The sequence below is a fragment of the Procambarus clarkii genome, chromosome 79 (assembly GCF_040958095.1).
Source record: "Procambarus clarkii isolate CNS0578487 chromosome 79, FALCON_Pclarkii_2.0, whole genome shotgun sequence".
Taxonomy (NCBI): domain Eukaryota; kingdom Metazoa; phylum Arthropoda; class Malacostraca; order Decapoda; family Cambaridae; genus Procambarus; species Procambarus clarkii.
The window spans coordinates 19,345,677-19,373,572 of NC_091228.1; the positions used below are offsets into that span (position 1 = coordinate 19,345,677).

The 27,896-nt window shown below is 45.4% G+C and overlaps 1 protein-coding gene across 1 annotated transcript in view; it reads right to left on the reverse strand.

Moving 5' to 3' along the window:
* Positions 1–18,320, reverse strand: part of LOC123768874 (uncharacterized) — a 338,169-nt gene extending 319,849 nt beyond the window's left edge. The window contains exons 1-2 of the mRNA XM_069314569.1: positions 18,150–18,320; positions 13,776–13,818 (exon numbers count right to left, since the gene is read on the reverse strand). Of these exons, the coding sequence (XP_069170670.1) occupies positions 13,776–13,818; positions 18,150–18,247 (141 nt within the window). The 5' untranslated portion in view covers positions 18,248–18,320. The remainder of the gene's footprint in view (positions 1–13,775; positions 13,819–18,149) is intronic.
* Between the last annotated feature and the right edge of the window lie 9,576 nt (positions 18,321–27,896).

A 27,896-nucleotide genomic window follows, 5' to 3' on the forward strand; every position in this document is an offset into this window, starting at 1 on the left:
TTGAAATTCCGACTTTTTATACCAAAAATCTGCCAATTACTGAAAGCGGCGGTGGGTCACATTTTGGTCAAACTCCCCTGAAGTTTTAGAAATATCCCAAACATCCCAAATTCGATAATTGAGCCATATTTTGGACCCAAATTCTGGCTCTCTGCACCAATTCGCAGTTTGAAATTCAGACTTTTTATACCAAAAATATGCCAAATACTGAAAGCAGCATTGGGTCACATTTTGCCCAAAACCCCCCTGCTGTTTTCAAAACATCCCAAATTCAATACCTGAGCCATATTTTGGGCCCAAATTCTGGTTCTCTGCACCTTATCGCATTTTGAAATTCCTACTTTTTATACAAAAAATCGGTCAATTACTGAAAGCGGCGGTGGGTCACATTTTGCCCAAACCCCTCTGCAGTTTTCAAAATATCCCAAACATCCCAAATTCGATACCTGAGCCATATTTTGGACCCAAATTCTGGCTCTCTGCACCTATTTGCAGTTTGAAATTCCGACTTTTTATACCAAAATTATTACAATTACTGTAAGCGGCGGTGGGTCACATTTTGCCCAAACCCCCCGGCAGTTTTCAAAATATCCCAAACATCCCAAATTCGATACCTGATCCATATTTTGGACCCAAATTCTGGCTCTCTGCACCTATTCGCAGTTTGAAACTCCGACTTTTTATACCAAAAATATGCCAATTACTGAAAGCGGCGGTGGGTCACATTTTGCCCAAACCCCCCTGCAGTTTTCAAAATATCCCAAACATTCCAAATTCAATACCTAAGCCATATTTTAGACCCAAATTCTGGCTCTCTGCACCTATTCGCCGTTTGAAATTCGACTTTTTATACCAAAAATATGCCAATTACTGAAAGCGGCGGTGGGTCACATTTTGCCCAAACCCCCCTGCAGTTTTCAAAATATCCCAAACATCCCAAATTCGATACCTGAGCCATATTTTGGACCCAAATTCTGGCTCTCTGCACCTATTCGCAGTTTGAAATTCCGACTTTCTATACCAAAAATATGCCAATTACTGAAAGCGGCGGTGGGTCACATTTTGCCCAAACCCCTTTGCAGTTTTCAAAATATCCCAAACATCCCAAATTCGATACCTGAGCCATATTTTGGACCCAAATTCTGGCTCTCTGCACCTATTCGCTGTTTGAAATTCCGACTTTTTATACAAAAATATGCCAATTACTGAAAGCGGCGGTGGGTCACATTTTGCCCAAACCCCCCTGCAGTTTTCAAAATATCCCAAACATCCCAAATTCGATACCTGTGTTGTAATCCACAAGTTAGTAGGAATGATTAGCTAGAGGATCATTACTACAACACTTAACGAATGATGAGTGGAAGCACATGTTAAGTAGACAGACTATGGATCACATATCTAAGAAAGGTCAATGGATTAAGACCGAAGCTGTTTAGCCAAATTAAAAATTCCTGGAAAGAGGAATTATTCTTCGTCAGGCTTCAAGGATCAAGGTTACCGCTCTAGGGATAAGGTTAATCGGATTTTACCTTCCTTGAGAGGCGTGGTGAAATGTTTGAGGCCATGGTTGGCTAAAGTCAGTCTGATTGTAGGAGTTGAACTGAGAAATCCTCTGGATCTCCGTTTGCGGCAGTAGCGAAGTGCAGCAGACAGCTATGCGAGAACCTGATGTGATCTTAGTGACCAAGTTAAGTCTGCAGTATGTGAGTATTGAATGAAAGACTAACCGGGTGTGGAGCGTTGTAGTAATCATTCCGTATTAGGGACTTAGTCGGAAGTAACGAGTGTGGGTGGTGATCGCGGAGGTCAAGTGGTCTATGGGTATTGGAAGTGTATTGACCTAATAGAGTATGTTAATATGTTATTATTTGTCAGAGTCTATTCTTTGTAATTAAATGACAAAACCCGACGGCCTTTAAATACCTTCCATATGTTCATTCATTGTGTTCCAGTACAAACCTAGTGGTACGCCTCAAGGGTCTGGTGTGTGTAGGAGTATAGGTGGTAGTAACGGTTGCTGAGGCAAGGTGTTATGTGTTGTGTAATCGCTGTGTTCGGAATGAACCGGGGTTCAGCGTCACAACATATTTGGTGGCAGCGCAAACAGGTTTTGGATTACTTTGAGAGATGAAGGAAGTGTGTTACTGGTTTTGTTGGTGAGGGAATGTTCGGGAATTGGTAGACGTCGGGTTGTGTTCAGGACGGTGGATATTGGAGTGAGGAAGGGAAGGTGTGTGGGCCAGTGAGTGGCCATAGTGGGGTGTGGGGCCAAGGTGTGTGGCCAAGTGGAGTGGCCACGTTGTGCGGCAGGGAAAAGTCCCCTAAGGGGTGGAAACAGTAGTGTGGGGAACTGATAAGTGACGTTGTTAATGGTGGCTTAAAATTATAAGTGATTCTAGTGAGATTAAGGGAATAAGGCCAAGTAAGGTTACTGTACGGCAAAGCGTCAAGCTGGTTCATACACGAGCACATAAGGGGCGAGTAGCCATGACGGGTACGGGTAGGGTAATAGGGGCGCCAGTGGCCAGGCCACGAGTAATGTCGGTCAGGGTGAGAGTGGTGATAACACGGCGGCGTTGCTTACGGCGCAGGCGGCAGCGTCAGAGACAATTGGGCAGGTTGCACGGTGGTTGAAAAATGTGTTGAGCACGCATGAGACGACTAATGCAGGACCTAAGGTATATGGAGACATACCCACGTTTTGGGACGCCAAACGGGATTTGAAAGGTCAGTTACTGACGGATATTAGAACATTTTTCTTTGCTCTAGAGAAGGCGACTAGTGTGGGGTCATGGTCGGATCAGGCAAAGATTGCATTGGCATATTCAAAGGTGAAAGGGGAAGCAAAGACCCTGCTCAACTCGGCGGAAATTAGAGAAATAAATAGTTATAGCGAGTTTAAGCAGGAACTGATAGATCATTACGATGTGCAGCACGATGCAGTAGAACTAAAGGCTCAGTTAGCTGCACTTAAACGAGAACCAGGGGAACAATTAAGGGCGTTTGGCCATAGCATAAGACTCTTGGCTGATGTGATTGAGCGGACGGAAACGCAGTTCACGGGGGTAGTAAGAAATTCTATGCAACGGAGTGTTTTTTTCGGTGCATTACCGCGGGAAAGAACGTTACACTGCAGGGAAGCTAAGTCTTTTAAGGAAGCGGTGAAACATGCAGTGTTTTGGGCGGAGAATAGCCCGACACATAAACTGACAGAGGATGACATTTTCAAGGAAGTGTCCCCGAAGGAACAGGCAAATCTTGCAGACACGCAAGATAGACAGGCTCAGCTCTGGGCCCCAGTAGCTCAGCCAGTGGAGGATGGACCCGCGGCGGGGGTCACACATTCCAAGGGCAAGGGGCGAGGTGCTCCGCGACGTAACAATAATAAGGGCTGGGAGCCAAGGGTGTTCCAGGGACACAATACGAGTGGGGTGTCGTGGGGACCCCATCAGGGTACTCGTGGGCAGCGAGGAGGCTATAATCAAGGGGCACGTGGAGGCAGGTTCACTCCTGCTCCACCACGATACACGCCTGCTCAGGGAGCAACAGGAATGTACCACCAGAACCAGGGTACCGGTAGAGGGTATCCCCGGGGAACGGGGTACACTGCAGGTAAACACGAGCCAGAACGACCTAAGCAGACAAAAGTGTGTAAGCTATGTGGTGACGGTGGTCACTTGGCCTGGCAGTGTAAGCTTTTTGTTCCGCCTAATTACCCAGTGTGTACAGTAGGGGGTGGCGGACAGTGGTTGTGTACCGTCGGGTCGGGTCATCCCATAAAGGTGCATTTACGGTTAAAGGGCACTATCTATACAGCCTTGGTGGACACCGGTGCTTCCGTGTCCATCATGAGTCGTAGCGTGTTAGGATCAGACGTCAGGCTGGTACCTAACAACAGGAGATTAACGGCGGTGGGGGATAATGCGTTGCGGGTGTTGGGTGAGACAACTGTGGATTTCCAGCTAGAAGATAGATGGTTTAAACATAGTTTTGTAGTAATACAGGATATAGGGCTGAAACATACCAACATTATCTTGGGAATTGATTTCCTCGAAAAATACTCATGTGCCATAGCGTTCAGCGCAAGGGGGAATAAATTGGTATGTGGGGGTCAAGCGGTAGACGTTAACAAGATGAGGAGTAGAGAAGGAGTAGCAGTAGTGAGGGGTAACTGTGGTGAATGAAGGGGTAATTCGGGTGAGGATTTTTAAACCCTCTCGGTGGCCAGTCACCTTGAGTAAGCATGCACAGGTAGCGTGGGGGCACCCTGTGGAGGAGATTATTGCAGCCATGTCGGTAAGCCAGAGTGAGGGCGATGAGGATAGAATGGATAAATTAATGGGAATAGTCGATAGGATGTCCATGGAAAGGGAGGTTAAGGAAGCCTTAAGGGGCTTAGTCAGGGAGTTCCCGGATGTTTTTGCGTTGAGAGGGGAACCCCCGGGGTGCATTACTCAAGGAGCACATAGGATTGAAGTAGAGGGCGCACATCCAGTATATACGAGAGCATATAGCATACCAGTGGCACACCAGAGGGAGGTGAAGGAGGAGATAAGCCAGCTAAGGGAGCATGATATCATTGAACCATCCAGTTCACCGTGGCACAGCCCTCTCGTAGTAGTCAGGAAAAAGAATGGGGGAGTGAGGTTATGCGTAGATTTCCGCAGAATAAACAAGCTGACGAAGGACGAAGCATACCCATTACCTAACATACAGGACACATTGACACACTTGAAGGGTACACAATATTTTACCACATTAGACCTACTCAGTGGGTATCACCAGATACCGCTGGAGGAAGAGTCGAGGGAAATCACAGCGTTTAGTGCGTGCAACAACGAGCTCTGGCAATATAAACCACTTCCTTTCGGGTTGAAGTCAGCACCTGCTGTGTTCAGTAGGCTAATGATGAGTGTATTGTCGGGGTTGATAGGTCCCACAGCGTTGCTGTACCTCGATGACGTAATCGTGCTGGGAAAGTCATTAGAGGAGCACATGCATAATGTGAGGAAACTCTTGCTAAGGCTGAGGTCACACAACCTCAAAGTGAATTTCGAAAAATGCAGTTTTTTTGGAGAATCGGTAACATTCCTGGGTCATACAGTGGGCCGGATGGGTATCAGTCCATTGCCAGATATAACCATGGATATTCAAGAGTTCCCAGTTCCACAGAACAAGAAAGAGTCAAATCTTTCCTGGGGTTAGTTAGCTATTATCGGCGATTTATTAAAGATTTTTCAAAAATTGCAAGACCATTACATCAGATCAGTGGACTTGCAGAGTTCGTGTGGGGGAAGGAACAACAGCAGGCGTTCCAGGTACTGAGGGCTGCTGTCAGCTCTCGCAGTATCTTGGCGCACCCAGATTTTAGCAAACCGTTTCTGATGTATGCGGATGCTTCTGGCGCAGCGATAGGTGGTGTGGTAGCTCAGGTGGATAAGCGAGGACGGGAGCGTCCCATTGCATTTTGTTCCCGAGTACTATGTCCTGCAGAGAGGAACTATAGTACGATTGAGAGGGAAGCGCTAGCGATCACATTCATATTACAACGGAATCGGTACATCTTGCTTGGACATGAAATTTGGCTCAGAAGCGATCACAAACCCCTTAAGTATGTGTTCGAGTCCAAGGAGCCTTGTCAGCGACTGGCACGGTGGGTTACCTCGCTCTCAGAGTTTAACATTACAAACTTTGAACATGTACCAGGGAAAAGCAATGTGGTCGCTGACGCGTTGTCAAGGTGTCACAATGTAACAGTGGTGAGTGGAAAGGGGGAGGAAGATGTGTCGTGGAATGTGAGGGAGTTGATACGAAGTCAGAAAGGTCACCCCCTGTGGTGGGAGGTAAGGAAGTTTTTGAGGGGTCAGCGTGCGGAGTTGAGGAAGTCACTTCCATCCCCAGTGGATGAGTTTGTGGTTGAAGATGAGGTGTTGTATCATCTTGGTAGGGTTTCGGGAATACGGTCTAAACCAGTATACCAGGCAGTCTTGACACCGGAGTTCCAGACGACTGCAATGTATCTGTGTCATAACATCCCAGCAGCAGGCCATGGAGGGGAGTCCAAGACGTTGCAGAGGGCACGGCAAAGGTTCTATTGGCCATCCATGGGTAAAGATATCAAGGTCTATGTAGCCTCTTGTGACAGTTGTCTGAGGTACAGGGCACATAGGTTGGGGGCGGAACCTTTGCGTAGGTGAGTACTCCCTTCGAGAGAGTACACATAGAATTCATTGGGCCGCTACCACAAGCTCATTCAGGGGCGAGGTACATATTTGTAGCAGTGGATGCACTCACACGGTTCACTGTAGTGAGTGCACTCCGTTCTAAGTCGGCAGAGGATGCGACCCAGGCCATGGTGGAAAGTGTGTTAACCAGGTTTGGGGCTCCTCAACAAGTTGTGTCAGACCAAGGGTCAGAGTTTATCAATCAAGTATTTCAAAGCATCGCGAGTGTGTATCACTTCAAACATACTCCAGTGCTGGCATATCGACCATCGGCGAATGGTTTGGTTGAAAGACACAATGCTGAAGTAATCAGTATTCTGCGGCATTTGGCTGCAGATGATGTGCTTGCATGGGATCAGAGTTTGTCGATGGTCGAGTCGGCGCTCAACACGGCGTTCAATAGGTCGGTAGGAGAAACCCCGCATTTTTTGTTGCATGGGTTCGATCCCCGCCTTCCGTTCACGACGTTCACAAGCAAGCAACCGCCATGCTATGCGTTAGACTTCAAAAGTGTTGTCTGTAGGCGAGCAACCAAGGCATTTGACTTGGTGAAACTATATTTAAGAAAGTCGACAGAGGTAGCAGAGGCATATTATAATGCGCGGAACAAGGTCCAAGCAAAGGTGATCAATGAAGGTGATAGGGTATTCGTGAAGCAGATGCACGCTCAGGCAGAAGGTAAGTTGGTACCCAAGTTTGTGGGGCCATGTCGGGTAATTAGCAAAAAGAATGCAGAAGTTAAGGTTAAGGTGCTAAACACAGGGCATGTGTTCTCCTGTCACCCAGACCGCGTCTATACACTGACCGGTCAGGCAAGTGAGGAGCCATACCCTACGGGGAGTGTGCCAGGGAAGAGCACACCAGCGGCTGAGAACATAGGTAGGGGTACGAGGAGTTGGCAATCAAGGGTAGATAACACAAAACAGCCTTCGCAGGACCTGGGACAAGGTCCACAGGTGACGGTGACACATCGCTATCCGACCCGCTCTCGTGGGGTCATGAACACAGAAGGAGCATAGTATGTACTGTAGAGTAGTGCATGGCCATGGTAGTTTTTGTAGTGTTGGGTAGTGTGTAGAGTGTGGTGTTGAGTGGTGCATGGGCATGGTAGTTTTTGTAGAGTGTGGGGTAGTGTGTAGAGTGTGGTGTTGAGTGGTGCATGGCCATGGTAGTTTTGTAGAGTGTGGGGTAGCGTGTAGAGTGTTGTGTAGAGTAGCATGTGTAGTGGGTGGTGTAGTGTTGTGGCGTTTGGACGCCTGGTATGGAGTGTGGTGGTGTGGTGTTGTGGAGTGCACAGCGGCACAGGAGGCCAGGTGGTGGTGGGTACGGTGAGTATCGGTGTAATGAGGTCAGGTGCGTCAGGACGCAGAGCCTGGCTGTTGAGAGACGTGGTGTTATAATGAGGTCATCAGTGGTTGGGTTGACCAGAGGTGATGGTGTGTCGGAGTGGGTAAGTCTTATGGATAAGATTATAATGTAGAATTTCAAAATTTCAGGTGTTGATGGTTGCAGTGGGCGAGCCAAGTAGATATACTAATTTCTCATTAATTAAGTTGTTAAAGGAATCTCGCTAGAGGCGAGCCAGTGGCAGTATGATGCTTTAGTGACATTAGTTGTGAAATGATTTTAATGTGGTATTTATTGTGATAATGTATGTATATGTATATACTGTATGTGTATGTGTATACTGTATATTACCTCATCGGCACAATTACTGAGTGTTAGGCTTGAGAAGGTCCCCCGGGATCATGTCACAGAGCTTCAGGTAGAGTAGAAGGGAAGCTATGAGGCTACACTCAGTAATTCTAGAAAAAAAGGGGGAGGAAGTGAAGCCAACGTGACGTTATAGGCGAAATTCGCCCCCTGACATCAAAGCAGGGATAAGGGCCAGCTGCAATGGCTTTGCAGCTGCGCTCAGGCTATATACGGGGAGAGAGTAAGGAGCCGAGGGGGTTATGTAATAAGATCGAGCCAGGGGGCTCCGAGGGAATATTTTGCAGGTACAGCGGTCGAGAAGGTGTGAATACAGGTGGACACACTCTGGGCAGATGGGCCTAGAGTAATGTGCTACAGGTGTGGTGAGCACAGCAAGGAAGGATGACCAGAGAGCTGTGAGGTATATGCAGCGTTCTGGGATTGGTGCCCTGGAATGAGACGTCAGCACAGACCCGAGGGAACATGACCCTGGGGTAGGAATCTCCGTTGCTCTGGAGGCCAGGATCACGTTAGCTCAGAGCAACGATGGGACATTGACAACATTCACCAGGCTGGACAGCCTGGGTTTTGTCTGGGTCATGGAGGATCTATGACCTAGCAACCATGGGACACGAAGACAAGAGAAGTGATGCTGCCAATTGTGGAGGAGGCCAGTGAAACATTTTGTGATCGTGATCATTGTAAGCCCTTATGTCAACAGTACAGGGCAAGATGTTAAATTGTTAGTAACTTATTACTAAGGATGAAGAACCTTAGATATATATGTGTTGTGTATATATTAATGACTAGTGTCATTTCTGTTTAAGTGTCAGCATTCTGGTCAATGTAATTTTATGGTTATGTTTGTATGTAATTATATGTCAGCAGTTTAGGTATATGTGCATTGTTGGAGATGGGAAAAATTATTACAGACTATTTTACCTGTGCTATGATGTGAATATAATGTATATGTTGGAGAAGTGTTGTGAGTCATGTCGGGGAAAATTTTAATTTATTTCATCGTGTGTATGATGAACTTATTGGATGATTTTTTAGTTGTACATATATGGTGGGTGCATCCTCCAGGTCCTTGCACTAATGGAACCATTGCAATGATGAATATGGGGACATATGCGTGTTTAAGGAGGGAAGTGGTGTTGTAATCCACAAGTTAGTAGGAATTATTCGCTAGAGGATCATTACTACAACTCTTAACGAATGATGATTGGAAGTACATGTTAAGTAGACAGACTATGGATCACATGTCTAAGAAAGGTCAATGGATTAAGACCGAAGCTGTTTAGCCAAATTAATAATTCCTGGAAAGAGGAATTATTCTTCGTCAGGCTTCTAGGATCAAGGTTACCGCTCTAGGGATAAGGTTAATCGGATTATACCTTCCTTGAGAGGCGTGGTGAAATGTTTGAGGCCATGGTTGGCTAAAGTCAGTCCGATTGTGGGAGTTGAACTGAGAAGTCCTCTGGATCTCCATTTGTGGCAGCAGTGAAGTGTAGCAGACAGCTATGCGAGAACCTGATGTGATCTTAGTGACCAAGTTAAGTCTGCAGTATGTGAGTATTGAATGAAAGACTAACCGGGTGTGGAGCGTTGTAGTAATCATTCCGTATTAGGGACTTAGGCAGAAGTTACGAGTGTGGGTGGTGATCGCGGAGGTCAAGTGGTCTATGGGTATTGGAAGTGTATTGACCTAATAGAGTATGTTAATATGTTATTATTTGTCAGAGTCTATTCTTTGTAATTAAATGACAAAACCCGACGGCCTTTAAATACCTTCCATATGTTCACTCATTGTGTTCCAGTACAAACCTAGTGGTACGCCTCAAGGGTCTGGTGTGTGTAGGAGTATAGGTGGTAGTAACGGTTGCTGAGGCAAGGTGTTATGTGTTGTGTAATCGCTGTGTTCGGAATGAACCGGGGTTCAGCGTCACGACACGGGTATAGGCCGAGTCAGGCCCGGGTATAGGCCCAGACAGGCCAGGATCCAGGCCCAGAAAGGCCCGGGTCCAGGCCTTGACAGGCCCCGGTCCAGGCCCAAACAGGCTCGAGTCCAGGCCCAGACAGGCTCGAGTCCAGGCCCAGACAGGCCCAGACAGGCCCAGACAGGCCCGGGTATAGGCCCAGACAGGCCCGGGTATAGGCCCAGACAGGCCCGGGTATAGGCCCAGACAGGCCCGGGTATAGGCCCAGACAGGCCCGGGTATAGGCCCAGACAGGCCCGAGTATAGGCCAAGACAGGCCCGGGTATCGGCCCAGACAGGCCCGGGTATAGGCCCAGACAGGCCCGGGTATAGGCCCAGACAGGCCCGAGTATAGGCCCAGACAGGCCCGGGTATAGGCCGAGACAGGCCCGGGTATAGGCCGAGACAGGCCCGGGTATAGGCCGAGACAGGCCCGGGTATAGGCCGAGACAGGCCCGGGTATAGGCCGAGACAGGCCCGGGTATAGGCCCAGACAGGCCCGGGTATAGGCCCAGACAGGCCCGGGTATAGGCCCAGACAGGCCCGGGTATAGGCCGAGACAGGTCCGAGTATAGGCCGAGACAGGCCCGGGTATAGGCCCAGACAGGCCCGGGTATAGGCCCAGACAGGCCCGGGTATAGGCCCAGACAGGCCCGGGTATAGGCCCAGACAGGCCCGGGTATAGGCCCAGACAGGCCCGGGTATAGGCCGAGACAGGCCCAAGTATAGGTCGAGACAGGCCCGGGTATAGGCCCAGACAGGCCCGGGTATAGGCCCAGACAGGCCCGGGTATAGGCCCAGACAGGCCCGGGTATAGGCCCAGACAGGCCCGGGTATAGGCCGAGACATGCCCGTGTATAGGCCGAGACAGGCCCGGGTATAGGCCCAGACAGGCCCGGGTATAGGCCCAGACAGGCCCGGGTATAGGCCCAGACATGCCCGGGTATAAGCCCAGACATGCCCGGGTATAAGCCCAGTGAGGCCCGGGTATAAGCCCGGTCAGGCCCGGGTATAGGCCGAGACAGGCCCGGGTATAGGCCGAGACAGGCCCGGGTATAGGCCGAGACAGGCCCGGGTATAGGCCCTGACATGTCCGGGTATAGGCCCAGACATGTCCGGGTATAGGCCCAGAAAGGTCCGGGTATAGGCCCAGACAGGCCCGGGTATAGGCCCAGACAGGCCCGGGTCCAGGCCCAGACAGGCCCGGGTCCAGGCCCAGACAGGCCCGGGTCCAGGCCCAGACAGGCCCGGGTCCAGGCCCAGACAGGCCCGGGTCCAGGCCCAGACCTGGTTTTCCCTCTTGGAGTTGGAGTTGGTTTTGTTTGTGGATTTGGAATGAGGGAAGAGGCGGGCTGGATGAGGCAGTTTATGTCTTTGGAAATATTTGTAATCATTTTATTTAGAGATGAGTGTGAGCAGAAATGACACACTATAGTAGTAATTTATAGTGAAGATAATAATGTATTTTCCAAATGAGAAAAAATTATGCGAGGCGAAAACTTGCATAATACATGCCAGATAAAAGTAGGTTGGCAACAACTCCACAATAAAAGATTTCGTTGTGGAGGAGATTCCCGCCCGAAGGTCGGCCATCTTGGCGCGCAGATTGAACGCCCCTGGCTGGACTTTCTTTCCACACCTGGCCTGGAGCTCATCTTTGAATTCAGCTGGCTTTTTGGGCCAGTGTGTGCTCACTGCAGCTACCCAGGGGCTCACAGCACCGGGGGAGGCCGGAGCCTCACTAATGGACGCCACCCCGAGTGGGGGCGCCATGTACGTTGACAGCAAGTCCCAGAGAGGAAAACGTCTGCTGGAAAATGAGTCGGCTGATGCTTCGCCAAAGCCTGATGCTAAGAGAATGTCTTTGCCTTCAGAAGACCTTTCTCTTGTGGTACCTCTTTCCTCGTTTGTGGTTGTCCTAATCCAGTCAGAATCAGCTCAGTGCTCAGTGCGTGGTTGCAAATCCTCGTACCTTAGGTGCAGCAATTGAGGCTTCGGTATTGTGGCCACATTGCCTGCCTGAGACCGCGTGTACCCTGGGTAGGGTGCAGCACTGAAGCTACACATCAAAAAGGAGGCTCTATCACACATCCGTTTATCCGACATTATTAAGTTGGGGGACTGGCCTGTCAGGTGCCGACAGGTATTGTCGCAGGATCAGTCTCGGGCCCGGTATGGGAAGATTGGCCCAATGACCAGAGTGTTGATGTGGATAACATCCAGACCGCTCTGCATGTGTTAGGGGGTGCATCAGCGGTATTATTGGAAGTTACCAGGATTCCCGGAGCAACAAACCCGACATCCGTGGTCCGTGTAAAGTTCGATGGGCCCCTCCCTGATCGGGTGGCACTACACAGGACCTCGTATCAGGTCCAGCCCTACAACTTCCCTGTGTTACGATGTTACGCTTGTTATCTATTGGGGCACAGTCGCCTCGCCTGCCGTAATGAAGCAAACTGTACAAACTGCGGCAAAACAGGCCATACAGACAGATATAACGGTGGGTGCAACTTCAGGGGAAGGTCAAGCTTCCCATGACCTTGGAGTCATTGGAGATGGGTTTGTGGATTATCTGACCTAGCAGTTTATGCCTTTGGGGAGATCTCCCCCCCCCCCCCTTCCCTGGCATATATGCATTAATGATATATGATGCATATGCCGGCCAGTCCAAGCCTAATCTTAAGGTAATTCTCCTATCTCTCAATTTATTCTTTACCTACTCTGCACAGCAAGTCTTTGTCACCCACATTGAACAATATTCTAAGTCTTCACCACCCCAAAACTTGCCTCGCCACCCAACTTTTACCTTACCATACATCTTTGCTACCCATCATTTGGTTTGGAGTAAACATTCAAGGTTAAATGTTCGCCCTTGATCACCTAGCAGCAATTGAGGATACAGATGTAAGCTGATTGGAGAGTCGCGTTCCGAGTGTAAATTAGTAGAACGTAAGTCAAGAAACTGCAGATGCCTTATTGTCCTGCACGTGGCACCTCCTATTTATATCCACCCACACTCATTCATATACGTCTAACCTAAGCTTCAAACAATCAAAGATTCCTATGCCTATTATGATCTAGTGATCCAGTAGTATGATCCAGTGATCCAGTAGTATGATCCACAATAGACTTGAGAATGGTCCAGGACGGACCGAAACGTCGTCGTCCCTTCACCTTCTAGTGTGTGGTCTGGTCAACATACTTCAGCCACATTATTGTGACTCGTCGTCTGCACATAATCCAGTAATTTGTTTCACAAATTCACAACCCAGTTACCAAACCAGTATTTACCCAGGTATTTCCTAAATCTAAACTTATCTTCATTTAAAGCCTTATCAATAACTCCCTTGTTATGCCCATTCATCCACTTGTACACTTCAATCATGTCACGTTAAGGTTTTTCCAACATCTCTTCATATGGAAGCTTTCTAATTTGCGGGATTAACTTTGTCATCCTAACTGACGTGTTCTAGTGAATTATGTCCATTCTTTAGTATGGCGACCAAAACTGAACTGCATAATATTAATGGGGCCTAAAAACAATACGTTAATAAACCCAGCCGACTTATTGCTAACTCTTCTATAAATAAATCTATGGGAAAGAAAAGCTCTCAGCCTGCTAACAAGAGTGTACAAATCCACAAGGGCCGGGACAAGGATTTGAACCTGCGTCCGAGAGCATCCCAGACACTGCCGTAATCGACTGAGCTACAACATGGTCAAAAGGAGTTGAAACCGAAGTTCTACTGAACTTACTGGATCCTGCAGCCTCTCCGAGGCACAAACCAGTGTAAGTGTAACAAGAATGTGAAGTTGACTACGTCCATCTAGTTCCACCCGCTCCTCCCCAGAACTAGTTGGTAAATAAACACTTTACCTTGACTCCTCTGATCCAACACGTGTCCACACGTGCCACACTCCTGAAAAAATATTTTTTACATATATTAAGGGCAAGTATAAGTAATTATCAAAAGAAGGCAACAAACCGGGAAGGCTATGTAGCACCGGGGTAAGTATAAACAGTTTATTTCAAATACAATCGAGTAGGAAAATACAATTATGAATTTCAAGAACACTGGAACCAATCACTGGAAAAGGTGTAATTGCAATGGAGATTAATTACAGATTGTATCAACAATAGCGAGTAGGCAAGACTGATAAGACTGCAATAGCCTAACAGACTACATTTTTGTCTTGGACTCATGAGGCTATGGTAAAGCATCAATGTTCTTTTAAAGTTACATAGAAACACATTATCTTATTACGGTCTTCCACTAAAACAAACCTTTAGCTAACCTTAGATAAAAGTACTGTGTATTATTAATTTATTTAGCTGTCTATTGACCTAAATTATATAAATAACATGTTTAAAACCTCTCAAGTACAGTATATGATCTCTGAGCACTAAACCAACGTTAGAAGCCTAGTAATTACATTGTCAAAAATGACCATTTACAGGTGAAACCATTTTATATCGCAGAGTAAACAAGATGCAAACAATTAACATCTTCCATCTATTAGATAAACAATTATCTAGTCGTCCCTTCACTTTCTAGTGTGTGGTTTGGTCAACATATTTCAGCCCCGTTATTGTGACTCCTCGTCTGCAATTATCTTCCCCATTTATCTGCACAATTGCTATCCTGATATGACCACTCCATCGCCCTAGTCGTTAACACTAAACAATCTAAGGCGACTTGTTGCTAAACATTATATGCCACCTTTAGCTTAGCTACAAGACACGGTGTACATATTATCACACTACCTCTAATGTCATAATGCAGCAGTTTGCGCGCTCAAAATACAGATAGACAAACTCCTCAGGAGCCGTAGGGGAACCTTTGACAAGCCGCCGGCTTCCTGTTGCCGTAGAGGGCACTATGGACAAATGGTGGCCCTCTGGTAAATTTAAGCCAATATTACCTAGGAGTTATGATGTACCAGCCATTAAACATCTGGGACTCAGTTAATATGAAAACAATCCTTAAGATTAGTTAAACGAATCTTTGACTTAAACGAACAACATTGAATATTCAACTGTACGAGTCTCTGTTGTGGTCCCATCTGGCCTACTGTGTCCTAATATGGAAACTTCACTTCAAAAACACATAAATGATTTTCCGCTTTGGAGAAAGTTCAAGACAGCAACAACAATCATGCCAGAACCTGTTCAACTGTCACTACCTCGAATCTTTGTAGGATTAACACTATAAATGTTTAAATTGTTGTAGATTTTGATAGATTAGCCTATAAATTTTCCTAGAAGTTACCTACTTAATATTATCTGTTAGATTAAGGACCTGCCCGAAGTGCTATGCGTACTAGTGGCTTTACAAGAATGTAAACACATAGGGCTATGTACTCCTTGTCACCTGTCCTCTTAAAAATAGCGTCGCTTTTGGCCGTTTACCCGTATGGCCGAATATGGACGTAATTTGAAAATGAAAAAAATGAAAATAAATTTGGGATTTTTTTTTCAACAACAATAAGTTAAGAGTCCTCTGATAGGTTAGGTGGGCAGGAAATTCTCATAAAGTTTCAAAACGTTATGAAAAATGTTAATGGAAAGAATCCTCTTCTAAGCTGGCCGAGTAAGCCGGACGACTCAAACAGAAAACGGAACAGTGCGTCACTTTTGTGAGTCGATTTCATTTTAAATTTTGTCCAAATTTGGCCATAGCGCCGCGCATACCAGCCAAAAGTGACGTTAGTTTTAAGAGGACAGGTTGATCAGAAACCCAATATAACTTGGAGTTATTTATTTATTTATAAATAAATAAATAACAGCCGAGGCCTTTGTAATACTGACCAAGTTGGAGGTCATTAATACAGACCACTTCACTAAAATGTCATATTTGACACAGACAGGCTGGACAACAGCTTCAAGCTCAACAAGCCACAATGTAACACAGAAAATAGGTGTGTTGTTCCCCCTATAGGATTATTAACCCATGAACCCGCTTAACCACTCAAGTCGTAAATGCCGAGTCATTCATCTTGTTCACAATATACACAAGACAAATCCTCAATAAAATAAGGGTGGACGGAGTAGGAAGGCTGACCTTTGACAAGGTGCCGCCGTCCTGTCCCCGTCGAGGCCACTGTAGATGGTGGCCCTTAAGTCAATTCATCATAGGAGCCCTTCTCCTTCCATCATTCTGAATCATGCTCATCGTACTAACCTGCACCCCCTCAATCCCCCCCCCCCCACCATCTTCACACAATCTGTGGCCAAAATTTCTCGTTTCATTCAGATTTTCATCAAAATATGTCGAAGGGTTGTTGGGTTGTTTTAAGGGGCCTGACAGCCGAGTGGACAGCGCTTCGGATTCGTAATCCTGAGGTTCCGGGTTCGATCTCCGGTGGAGGCTGAAACAAATGGGCACTTTCTTTCACCCTGATGACCCTGTTTACCTATCAGTAAATAAGTACCTGGGAGTTAGACAGCTGCTATGGGCTGCTTCCTGGGGATGTGTAAGAAAAAGAAGGCCTGGTCGAGGACCGGGCCGCGGGAACGCTAAGACCCGAAATCATCTCAAGATAACCCTAAGATTGCTGGCTAACTACTGGCATGGCTATTAAGGCCACCACAAGCGCCCTAATGACTTAACTAGCGGGTACACCTATGGCTGCCACCTGACAGTCACCTCTATATTTTGTCTAAATACATATAATATACGAAATAATAACGAATAACAACATGAAGTACACACCTCGAACAATTCTTTCTATATTATGATTGAGTAATGATATCTGTAACACATTTATTTTTTGCTCACTGGTAATCAACGTGACCCTTGCCAAGCGGCGGCTGGTCGACAAATGAGCCACACGTTAAGTAGCGGGACTCCCAGACGCGCCACTCACCCTTACTTCACCATATCTAAACTGTCAACCTCTAATACAGTTAAGCATCTGACCACCAGAGGCGCTAATGCTTCCCTGTTATTACGCCATCCATATAATGATTGCTCTCATTATTCATTGTTGCAACGTGTAAATACATTCAACACACTGTAGTGACAGTGTCAGATGCAGACGATGAGTCACAATAACGTGGCTTGAAGTATGTTGACCAGACCACACACTAGAAGTTGAAGGGACGACGACGTTTCGGTCCGTCCTGGACCATTCTCAAGTCGTTTGTGAAGAGGAGATGAAGATTAAGCCACCCAAAAGGTGGTACGGGCATGAATAGCCCGTAAGTGGCGGCTCTTTTGAGCCATTACTAGTATCAATAGACGATACTGGAGATCTGTGGAGGTGCGACTGCACCTTGCATGACGGGAGATGTTTCCCGTGTGAAGAGGAGGTAGAGACAGGCAATAAATAGGCAAGAGAGAGCTGAGGAGGAAAGTAAGGTGTAGGGGATAGTAGTAATAATGAGAACTGCAGAAGGCCTATTGGCCCATACGAGGCAGCTCCTATTATAACCACCGAAAGAGAAGGAGATAGTAAGAATAAGAAGAGGAAAGCAAGGGAGCGTAGGAGAAGACAATGAACAGAAATAGGTGAGAAGAGAGAAAGAAAAGGAAAGAGAAAGAAAGATAAATGGAAGGGGTAAGCTTATGTTAAGTCACGTTTGTTAGCAAGTTTAGAGCATTTGAGTATATACTGTGAAAGGGAAGAGTCCACAGCAACAAAGCCAGGACTCAAGTTCATGTTGGGTACATTGTGTATCAGAGCCGATTCAACAAGACAGCGTCTGTGTAGAGTAGAGACAGGAAAGATTATTTTGTAGGAAGACCAATCAATGGGATGATTACAATCCCTCACATGGCAGAAGAGAGTATTGTTAGTGTCTGCAGACTTAACGCTTCTCTTGTGTTCTCTAAGTCTGTCATTCAGTGTGCGGCCAGTTTGCGCAAATGAAATTTTTTTGACCATCATTGTTTGCTGTGATCGCCAACATGGTATTTAGAAAAAGTTGATCTGCTGCTGACCTCTTGCTAAATCTCTCCACTAAGTGACATTAGACGCTGGATGAATCATACATCAGCAGTGTTGTTGATCTAAATATAGCAGGTGCATCTGAGTGGGTCTGGATTAGTAGGAAAGTATCACACACTAGCCCCTATCAGTCACCATTCTGCAATATAAACAAAAATCCCCCATGCTTTCCACATCACTTGTAATACAGGAAATATGGAGTGGATTAACAGGAATGAGAGAGGACCAAGTCAGAGGGAGAGCTGAGGGTCAAGGAAGTCTATGTTCCCTCTCTATTACAGGCCAAAACAAAAATTCATACCTTGGATTAATTTCCAACTGTGGCTGCAAAAGTGAGTATCTGGTCTCTTCTGGAATCTGTGTAAATTGAGTGCGTACGAAGTGTCTTGCTGCACCCATCTCTTCCACAGTGATGACACATGGATGCGACTCCAGACGAGAAGTAGCCTTCACTCCCAACAAAGTCCAGCCAACACAGTTTTAGCCAGTCCATCAATTCATTTGCATGGGAACGACGAAGACTACTCTCAGCTGATAGTGTAAAAAAAATGGACACAATTTATGTTATATGTAATAAAAACCCAGAGTTGAAATTAATGAAACGCCATTTTCTGGGTGAGACCTGGAGGCTCCCCGGAGCTTACTAGGCTGATATGCTAATGTCAGACTTTGGCATCAGTCATGTGTATGGAGTTCTGTGGGCCTACCGGGGACCACGAGGCAGAACCTGGCCCCCTCAGAGAGGCATGGGGAGCAATGGCCTATAGAAACCCTCGTGTGGTTGGAAGCATTCTATGTCTGCCATCGACTAGGTCAGGCACCCAGAAAGGTAAGCATCCCAAAACAAACCCCTATTCTGGTGAAATTATTGCTACCACAAGCCGAACAAGTGGATAGAACTCCCCCTACAAGAAACGAGCATGACGTCACACGTCGCCGTGCCGCTTTCTGCACAGCTGGTGGGAGCCCCGGACCCCCGACGCCGGCTATCCACCCTTCAGTTCTGAGGCTGGATGTCAAAACATGCAAAAAACTGCCGACCAGAGGGAGGGAGGGAGGGATGCCGGGGAGCCTCCAGGTCTCGCCCAGAAAATGGCATTTCATTACATTCAACACTGGCTTTCTGGGGGGCGGGGGACCCCCTCCGGCTCCCCAAAGCTCCCCAGAGCTACTTACCAAACGACAAAAACATGAGGGACTTACCCCAGAGGCAGTTTGCACTCACCCCTCAAAGCGAAGTCGAGACAACTGGCTGCAACCACCGACCCAAAGCAACACAGGGCTCGGATCATTGACCAAGTAGCAAGCTGCCAGGACCCTGTCCGACCGCCAAAAACTCCGCACCCGAATCTCGGCCCAAGACATGTTACCGAAGACGGCAGCAATGAGCAGCAAACTTACGAATGACGTGGCCACGGGGATAGACCGTAGGCTGGCTAGACCGAATAACCCTACAGACGACCTGGGAGACCCGAACCCTGGAAAATGAAAGGAGGGAGACCGGATCAACCCAAAGCGAGTAACCCGACACAGAAGCCGTGGCGCGCAAATGACGGTGGAGAGCCGCAACCAGACAACACATGATGCACCCACAGCCTGACCAATCAAGCATCAACAACCCAAGGCCCCCTCCGGAAAGCAGCCATCTCATTCTTTGCCAGAAAAGAAGTGGGACAAACTGCAAAAGTGCCGGTGCAAATCCGGAGGCATTACGAGCAGAGCAAGTACGGTGTCGACCCATTGCAGATGAAGCCACCTCAGGTGGCACATGCAACCCGACCTCAGACTCCACCTATGGCCTACCTCGACCAACTCATGGGCATAGTTCTCTTCCTGGCCAGAGCAGAGCACCCGGACATTCTCTGAGAGTCAATCTGGAAGGAGCTCAAGGAGGCTCATCAAGCCTACGACAGAACCCAAGTGCCGACAGGCCCGAAGGTAATCCACCACAAACAATGCCAACAGCGAGGGAAATAACATGAAGCTGCAGCTCACTAACATTTGTGAGAAAGGGCGGAGCCAAAGATAGGCATCAAGGGGCTCAAAGTCGAGACCCTTTAAAACCTAGAACACTCTCCCAAGTCCACGCCACTCCAGCATGCAGAGATCGGCAAAGCTGCGCCAAGAAAAGTGAGAAAAACAATGTGGTGTCAGCTAACCAGAACGACCGAAAAACCTTGGAATGTACCAAATAGGATAAGAAGGACCTGAACTCAAAACAGGCCAGGGCCGAAGCCAAGGAAAAAACTGGGCCACGCGCAAGAGAACAGAACCTCATGCTCCTCCAAAGGGGAAGACATGAGGACAAATCTCCAGAAAGATGCCTACCCCCAGGGAAACCCAAACGAACCCCGAGAGCAAAATTGAGAGGGAGTCGAACCCAAGTCTAAAAACGTACAGGTATGAAATATCCCACTCCTGCATGAAAATACCATGCATGAGTATGAAAATACCCCCCCCCCCCCAGTAGGAGTATGAGTAGCCTGGGAGAAGCTTCGGCACAGCTTGTTTTAACAGAATAACTGGTCACACAGACCACAATGCTCCCCACCAACCAAAACACTCCCAAACCAAGGAAAAACAAAGTCACAGATTTACTTATTAAAGGCTTTAATATATTTAATTTATTTAATAACACAGATTAAAGGTTTACCTTAAGGGCGAGGACCACCACAAGTGAGGAAGCCCCCCTGAAAGGAGTGTTGACTGAATGCCCCCAGAGAAAGATAACCTTCACCATGCAAGGCTAGTACTTACAGAGCGCACAGGGAAGGAAACCCTGAGCACATGCAGTTCCAGTACACTAAACTCCTGGCTCACGCACACATCCCTATAGGACCACACCGCCTCAAAAGGAAAAACACCAAAGAAAACGGGATACCAGAGCCAGAGCAAAGTGACTACCAGGCCCGGACATCAGTATAGAACTAGACTCTGCATGCACAGGCAGACCCAGGCAGGTGGGTGGGGGGGGGGCAGACTAGTGAAGGGGGGGGGGGCTAGTTTCACAAAATTTTGTTTTCATTGTGGGGAAGTTTGTTTGGGAAATTTTAGGCTACGGTTTCGTTTTAACCATGCAGTAGTTTGTTTTGATTTGCTTATCTTGCTAGGAGCCTTCCCTTGGATGGTGGAAAAGATGATAAACTTTACATTTATTTAAAGTGTTCATAGGCCATTGCTCCCTGCTCCTCTCTGAGAGGGGGGGGGTACAGGATCTGGCTCATAGTTGTTTTGTTGTATAAGATTCGTTCCTTGGAACAAAAAGTTCCAAGTAGCACGGGCTATGGTGAGCCCGTAGTGGACATTTTTCTCATAGTCCACAGAAGGCCAACAGAACTCTGCAACTGATGACACCTAGTAGTATGGCAGTTATTCAGTGTGATAGCTTCAGAGAGCTGACAATTTCCCTCACAGAAAATACAATAACAAAAGCAGTATTAAAAATCAAATTAATGTATTTGAATGCACTTGTGTGCAAAGATTCAATGGGCATTATGGAATTTTAATTAGTCCAGATTGTAGATGAATGTAGACAATTGGAAACTTACGAGAACAGAAAATTATGGGACACTAGTTATTTCACATTAACATACAAATTAAAAGAGGAGGGAAATTAGCAGTAATATCAGATTTTTTTTTTAAATTTTCACCAAAAAATGAATAAAAACTCATGAACATAATGTTTTTTCTGTCTTCTTAGCAGCCAGTTAGAAAAGTTATACAAAAGTTGTTAAGTTTCTTACTTCCTTCGTTATCAACTCCTTCTTTATCCTGACGCATTTCTTTCTCTACAGAAACAATTTTCCTGTTAGTGAATTCCCGTAGCTGCACGAGAACTACTTCATCATAGGTCTCGTAGCAGAATAACACTTCCACATTGCGTTCCTGCACAGGAGAAAAATGAAACACATTAACTGTTATATCCTCAGTATCATAATTCTAAGAACTGTCCAGCATTGCAAACATCACTAAATTATTGTATTGAGTGGAACACCTTAAACCTAAATGGTTCAGAGATTAAGGTGTGGATGAACAAGTAAGTCTGTTTTAGACCTGGAACAGTTCCACACCGGCTAGTCTTAGATGATATAACTACTATTTGAGTCTTATTATTTCCACAACCTATTTTTTTCAGGGGAAAGCCCCTAGTGGCTCCCTGAAGCTACTATACTGATATAGTGCCAAACTACAAGGTGCCATCAGTTGTGGAGTTCGTATTGACAGAACCTGACCCACCTCACAGGTGCAGGGAGCAAAGGCAGTTATGAAAAAAATTTATGTCAACATTTCTGTTTGCCACCACCAAAGCAAGGCACCCAGAAAGTCAATGCAACAAAATAGACCACAGCCTCAAAACCACCAAATGAACTCCCACAACAATGTAAACAAACAATTGAAAATTCATGAAACTTGAGCTAGCTCATTTGCCTCCACCTCCCTCAACATTTTGGGGGAGGAGGGAGGCAGTCAGGTGTCAGCCAACTGCTCCACCCTCAGTTCTAATGCTGATATGTATGTGCCTAGTTCCTCTCTCATTGTTCTGGCTCTGGTCTTGGTTTCAGCTCAGTGGTGTTTTGCCCTCGAGGCTTTTTCTGTGTATGGTTGTGCAACGTGAGCCAAGAGTTTAGTGTTCTTGGAGCTGAAAGTGCCCAGGGCTACCTTCCATGTGCGCTCATTAAGTGCTGTCCTTGCATTGTCAGGGTTCACTCCCTAAAGGGGTCTCCATGCTTGTGGTGTGTTACCTATCGTACGTTATGGCTCGTGACCCTACAACAGCTAACTTTAAAAAAGGTCTAGGGTTACTAAAAAACTGCTGTTCACAAGAGCGGGTCACCAGTATAACCCCTTGATAAGTAATGAGCACTTTGTTAAAAATCTTCCTTTAGGACTGAAAAATTATACATAAAACTTATAATATATATATTGAATACAGTATAATATAAAAACACAGATGGTAAAGTTAACTTATACAACAAACCAAAAGTATTGTCATCACACTTAATATAATATAATAAAATATGGCACAACATGAAGTAACAGACTTATCTCCCACATGTTATTCCTTCGAGTCCCTTAAAGCTACTGACTACTCGCAGACTACTTATGGTCTGTACCCATAATTCTCTCCCGTCTGCCTCATCCAGGATGAGGGATGGAAACTAAAGACTTTTTAATATTTAAAACTAATTGAACAACCACTTGTTCTCAAAACACATAAGAATGAAAATTATATATAATAGTTACTTGCAAAATATATAAGTACAATGCCACCTGCTTAATTACAGTAAATAAACAATTACATAAACTTAATAAAAGTGACATCTGGAACTCCCAAACTGAACAGGTCCAGCAATTCTAACTTCCCGAATCTAACAGGTATTAGACGTGTGAAAAGCAACCGCGCTCCTGTCTCCACTGACGCTGCCACACCACACGATAATTTACAAAAATATAATGTGTGTACATATATGATGAAATGGAACAAAAGTTTATTTTAAATTTATATACGTATTCAGCTAGGAGTACGTAACACTTCCACCTCCAAGAAAAAAAATGCAATAGATTGAAGATCAATAGCATTTTTTCAGAGTAAAACGTATGACACTTGAGATTTATGGTATTAATTACACCAAACATGTAAAAGTAATAAGAACACATTTCTGGACAAAAATGAAAACACTCCCAATATATTCTTACATGAAACTCAGAAATTTCAGTCTTATGACTATTTTCTACATATGTTTCACTGGAGTATGCAAATTTATCTCTCCAGGGCACTATCTCATTTATTTCACCTTGTTGCAGATCATATTTCACACTCCTATCTACATTATTATCATTAGCATGAATAGAATTGTCAATAAACGTAGCTGCTTTCACACAGTTATCATGGCAATTTATCTTTCTATCTGTTTCCACTATTTCTCTAAGATCAGTCCAGTATTTCCATGTGATCCCTTTTCCACATGGTGAATTTTTCCAAGACAGCCTCCATTTTCCATTACTCCCCTTTTCTGGAGCTGAACTGCTTAATTGAAGCTGACTGGATGTTGAGTAGATTCGGGACTTCTCCTGGGTATGCTCTGACACAGACATCTGCTCTTCATCACTCTGGATCCTCTGTGGAACACATACTCTCGCCCAATGGATACTAAAATTAGAGAAATTGGCATTAAACCTCACAATTATGTAAAACACTTTCCCATTCATAGAACCTTCCGAAACACAAGACACCGACTTAGCAAACCTTTGACCTTCAACCCAAGAAATACAACCCAAGATTAGTGCAAAGACTACCTGATCGAACTGACTCAGATGATCCATAAGGAACACAGAAATCAATTGCCTCATAACTCTGTCATAACGATCAGTGAAAGAAAACAGGCATATGCCCAGGCACCATATCTCAATCATAACTCCGAAGACAAGTTCACACCTCCTGATGGTGAACTTGAACACAACACACACTTTCATCAACCGTCTAGTCTGCCAAAAGACTAAATAAAACATGCCGAAAACTTTACAACCCGCACCATCACTTCCCAAGTGATTTACGTCTGATGACAACCAATCAACCAAGAGGTTTAAGGGTCTTAACATCTTGAAGATGCACAGCAGATTACCTGAGAAACGCCCAAGGACAATCTGAAACCCTTCACAATGATTAACTCTAGGTAGGATAACCTTATCCCCCAACTTGAAATACACACCTGGAGCCTCAAACATCTGCTCCCCAGTATGAATAAATCCTTCACCCACAATATGACTCTGAAAGTTATCTCCAATATGACTCTGAAAGTCAACACCACACTTGAGTGGAACATACACTTTTATCACTCGTGCATCAAAATTAACTGGATCTGAATATAGAGACACTGCTCTGGTATAACTCACCACTTCCTCAGAACAACTGGTTGCACAACCTACTTGAGTAAACTCTCTCTGCTCAACCACAAGGCTGGACAAAGATGTCCCACAGTCCATTACTTCACAAGACAATGGCTCCTGCAGAATAAAAGTAGATTTCAACATCCTACACACACTCTGACTCAATGTACCCAATGAGAAATACTTACTCCACATGGAATAAGAATCACAACCCACAAATCTCCGCAACTTAGATCCAAATGCTACTTTACCACTCTTAATGATTTTACCAAAATTTCCTCCCATGACTTCTGGAGCTGCTTGGAGTACTGTCTGCTCACAATCAATAATATCACTACCAAGCTGGGTCACATCCTCACAGACAACTGAAGAGGGAGGCTCAATGGGTCTCCATCTACTCAACAGAAGCTGATCCTCTGGCTGCTTTCCCACACTCTCCAGAACTGGATCTACAGTACAGACTGTCTCCTTGCTTCTCTCTGAAATCTTAGGGTCAGTTCTACTCAATGCACTTAAATTAAGGGAATCTGAAACGAGCGGGCAAGTAACAGGTAGTTTGACCTCCTCCCCTATACTATCACCTTGACTAGGGTGAGGCGGGGCCTCTACAACAGACTTACTCTCGACAACTGATTCTAAACTTGGAGTGAGCGGGAATACTTCTGCCAACCCGACATCTTGTCCTAAACCATTCACTTGGCTGGAATACAATAGAGTCGTGGCTTTTAAGTTTCTCTCAACTCCTGGCACAACGTTCGTAGTGAGCGGGCAAGACAATGGTACATGGACATCCTTTCCCAATTTATTGGAATAAAGCAGAGTCATAGTATCAGGCTTACTCTCAACAACTAAATCGGCCACACAGGAATCTGGAACAACCACATCCCACTTCTCCACTGAAGGGGTACTGGTCACTGGAACAAATGCTTGAGTAACAACATCAGAACCGACAACTGGATTTATATTAGTACTGACATCAGCACAGGTAGAATGGACAAAACCATCTTCTACAACAGGTTGTTCATTCATGGAACTAATTTCAGCACAGGCAGAATAAACATGGTCTGCAACTGGCTGTTTACACAAACGGGGATCAATCTCACCCACAACATGATTTATGGCCACATCATTACCCAATATAACATCCACACCTGGGATGGGCAACTGTGTACTAACACCCACAGTGCATAAACTTAATGTAATGATGGATCTGAAATTAATGTCTATTAGAGGTACAGTTTTACATCCTGCAACACTCTGAAGAACAACAAACTTTCCTGTCTCTCTCTTTTCAACATCAGAAAGAATACTGGATGAAATTATGGTTTGGGAAGCACCTGTATCACGAAGAATAACCACTGGCTTCCACTTCCCATTAATACACAAAACTTCATCTGAAGACATATATGGTGAATACTGTTTCACCCAATTGGGGTTTACAGTTACATGTTTATTAGTAAATTTATGTTGTACACCTCTACAATAAATGAGACCAGTTGGTCGTAACTCAGGGTGCAATATAAAACAGGAATTAATTCCATGGCCTTTTCTCTTACAATGGGAACAGGACCTCACATTGGACACACCTGTGGAACCAACTGTAGGTTTAGAAGTAACCTTATTATTATTTGACATTCCTGACAATGAAGTAGCAGGGTTAGGTTTTGTAAGAGAAGAGCTCATGGGAGTAACTGGAGCACTAGGACTGGATGGATTCTGATAAGGAGTTCGGTGAGCATTATAATTTACTTTACGACTAAACTTAGGTGAAGTGGCCGTAAACTGGGCCTTAGTCAACAACTCATGCTCATCCGCGAGCTTTGACAGCTCATAAATGTCTGTTACATTCTTTTGTTCTGCCATAAAAGTAGACAACTTGTCTGGGAGACATGACAATACTTCTTCCATGATAAGAAGATTCTTTAGAGCATCAAACTCAGTTACTGAAAGTGACTTTAACCATCTGTTGCAAAAATTTGTCTTCTGACGAGTAAAATCTGCTATTGTCTGATCACTTACCCTCCTTAGGTTCCTAAACTTCTGCCTGTGTGCCTCTGGATTTAATTGATACGCATTTAAGATGCTTTTCTTTACAAATTCGTAATCAAAGCTATGAGCGTCAGGTAGGGATGTAAAAACCTCCTGACTACGCCCCTTAAATTGAGACTGCATAATGGCTACCCACTGATCCCTTGGCCAGTTCATACTGATGGCAATTTTATAAAAATGGGCAAAGAAAACCACAGGATCCTCCTCATTGAACTTGGGTAACTCTATATACTTATGCGTCCTGATGGGATTCTTATCACTATTTGTTGAAACATTACTAGAATTTCCATGCCCAGCTGCCATACGCAGCTGGGCATGGAAACTCCCAGACAACTTGTCTAGGAGACATGACAATACTTCTTCCATGATAAGAAGATTCTTTAGAGCATCAAACTCAGTTACTGAAAGTGACTTTAACCATCTGTTGCAAAATTTGTCTTCTGACGAGTAAAATCTGCTATTGTCTGATCACTTACCCTCCTTAGGTTCCTAAACTTCTGCCTGTGTGCCTCTGGATTTAATTGATACGCATTTAAGATGCTTTTCTTTACAAATTCGTAATCAAAGCTATGAGCGTCAGGTAGGGATGTAAAAACCTCCTGACTACGCCCCTTAAATTGAGACTGCATAATGGCTACCCACTGATCCCTTGGCCAGTTCATACTGATGGCAATTTTATAAAAATGGGCAAAGAAAACCTCAGGATCCTCCTCATTGAACTTGGGTAACTCTATATACTTATGCGTCCTGATGGGATTCTTATCACTATTTGTTGAAACATTACTAGTATTTCCATGCCCAGCTGCCATACGCTGTGATTCAAGCCTGAAGTTAGTGTCAGCCATTTGTTGTTGAATCTCTAATTGTTGCTTTTTTGTGGCTTCTAGTTGCAACTCAATTAAACATCTTCTATTTTGTGCCTCAAGTTCTAAACGCCTGGTCTCAAGCTCCCTCTGCTGAGTTTCAGCCTCTAATATTTTCTGTTCCTTTTGAGCATCAAGCTTAGCATATGCTATTTGCGCTTCTAACTCAAGACGTTTTAACGTCATCTGATCACTCGACTCCTCTCTTAACTCCTCTAGAACTTCTTCCTCTAACTCCCCATTCTCAA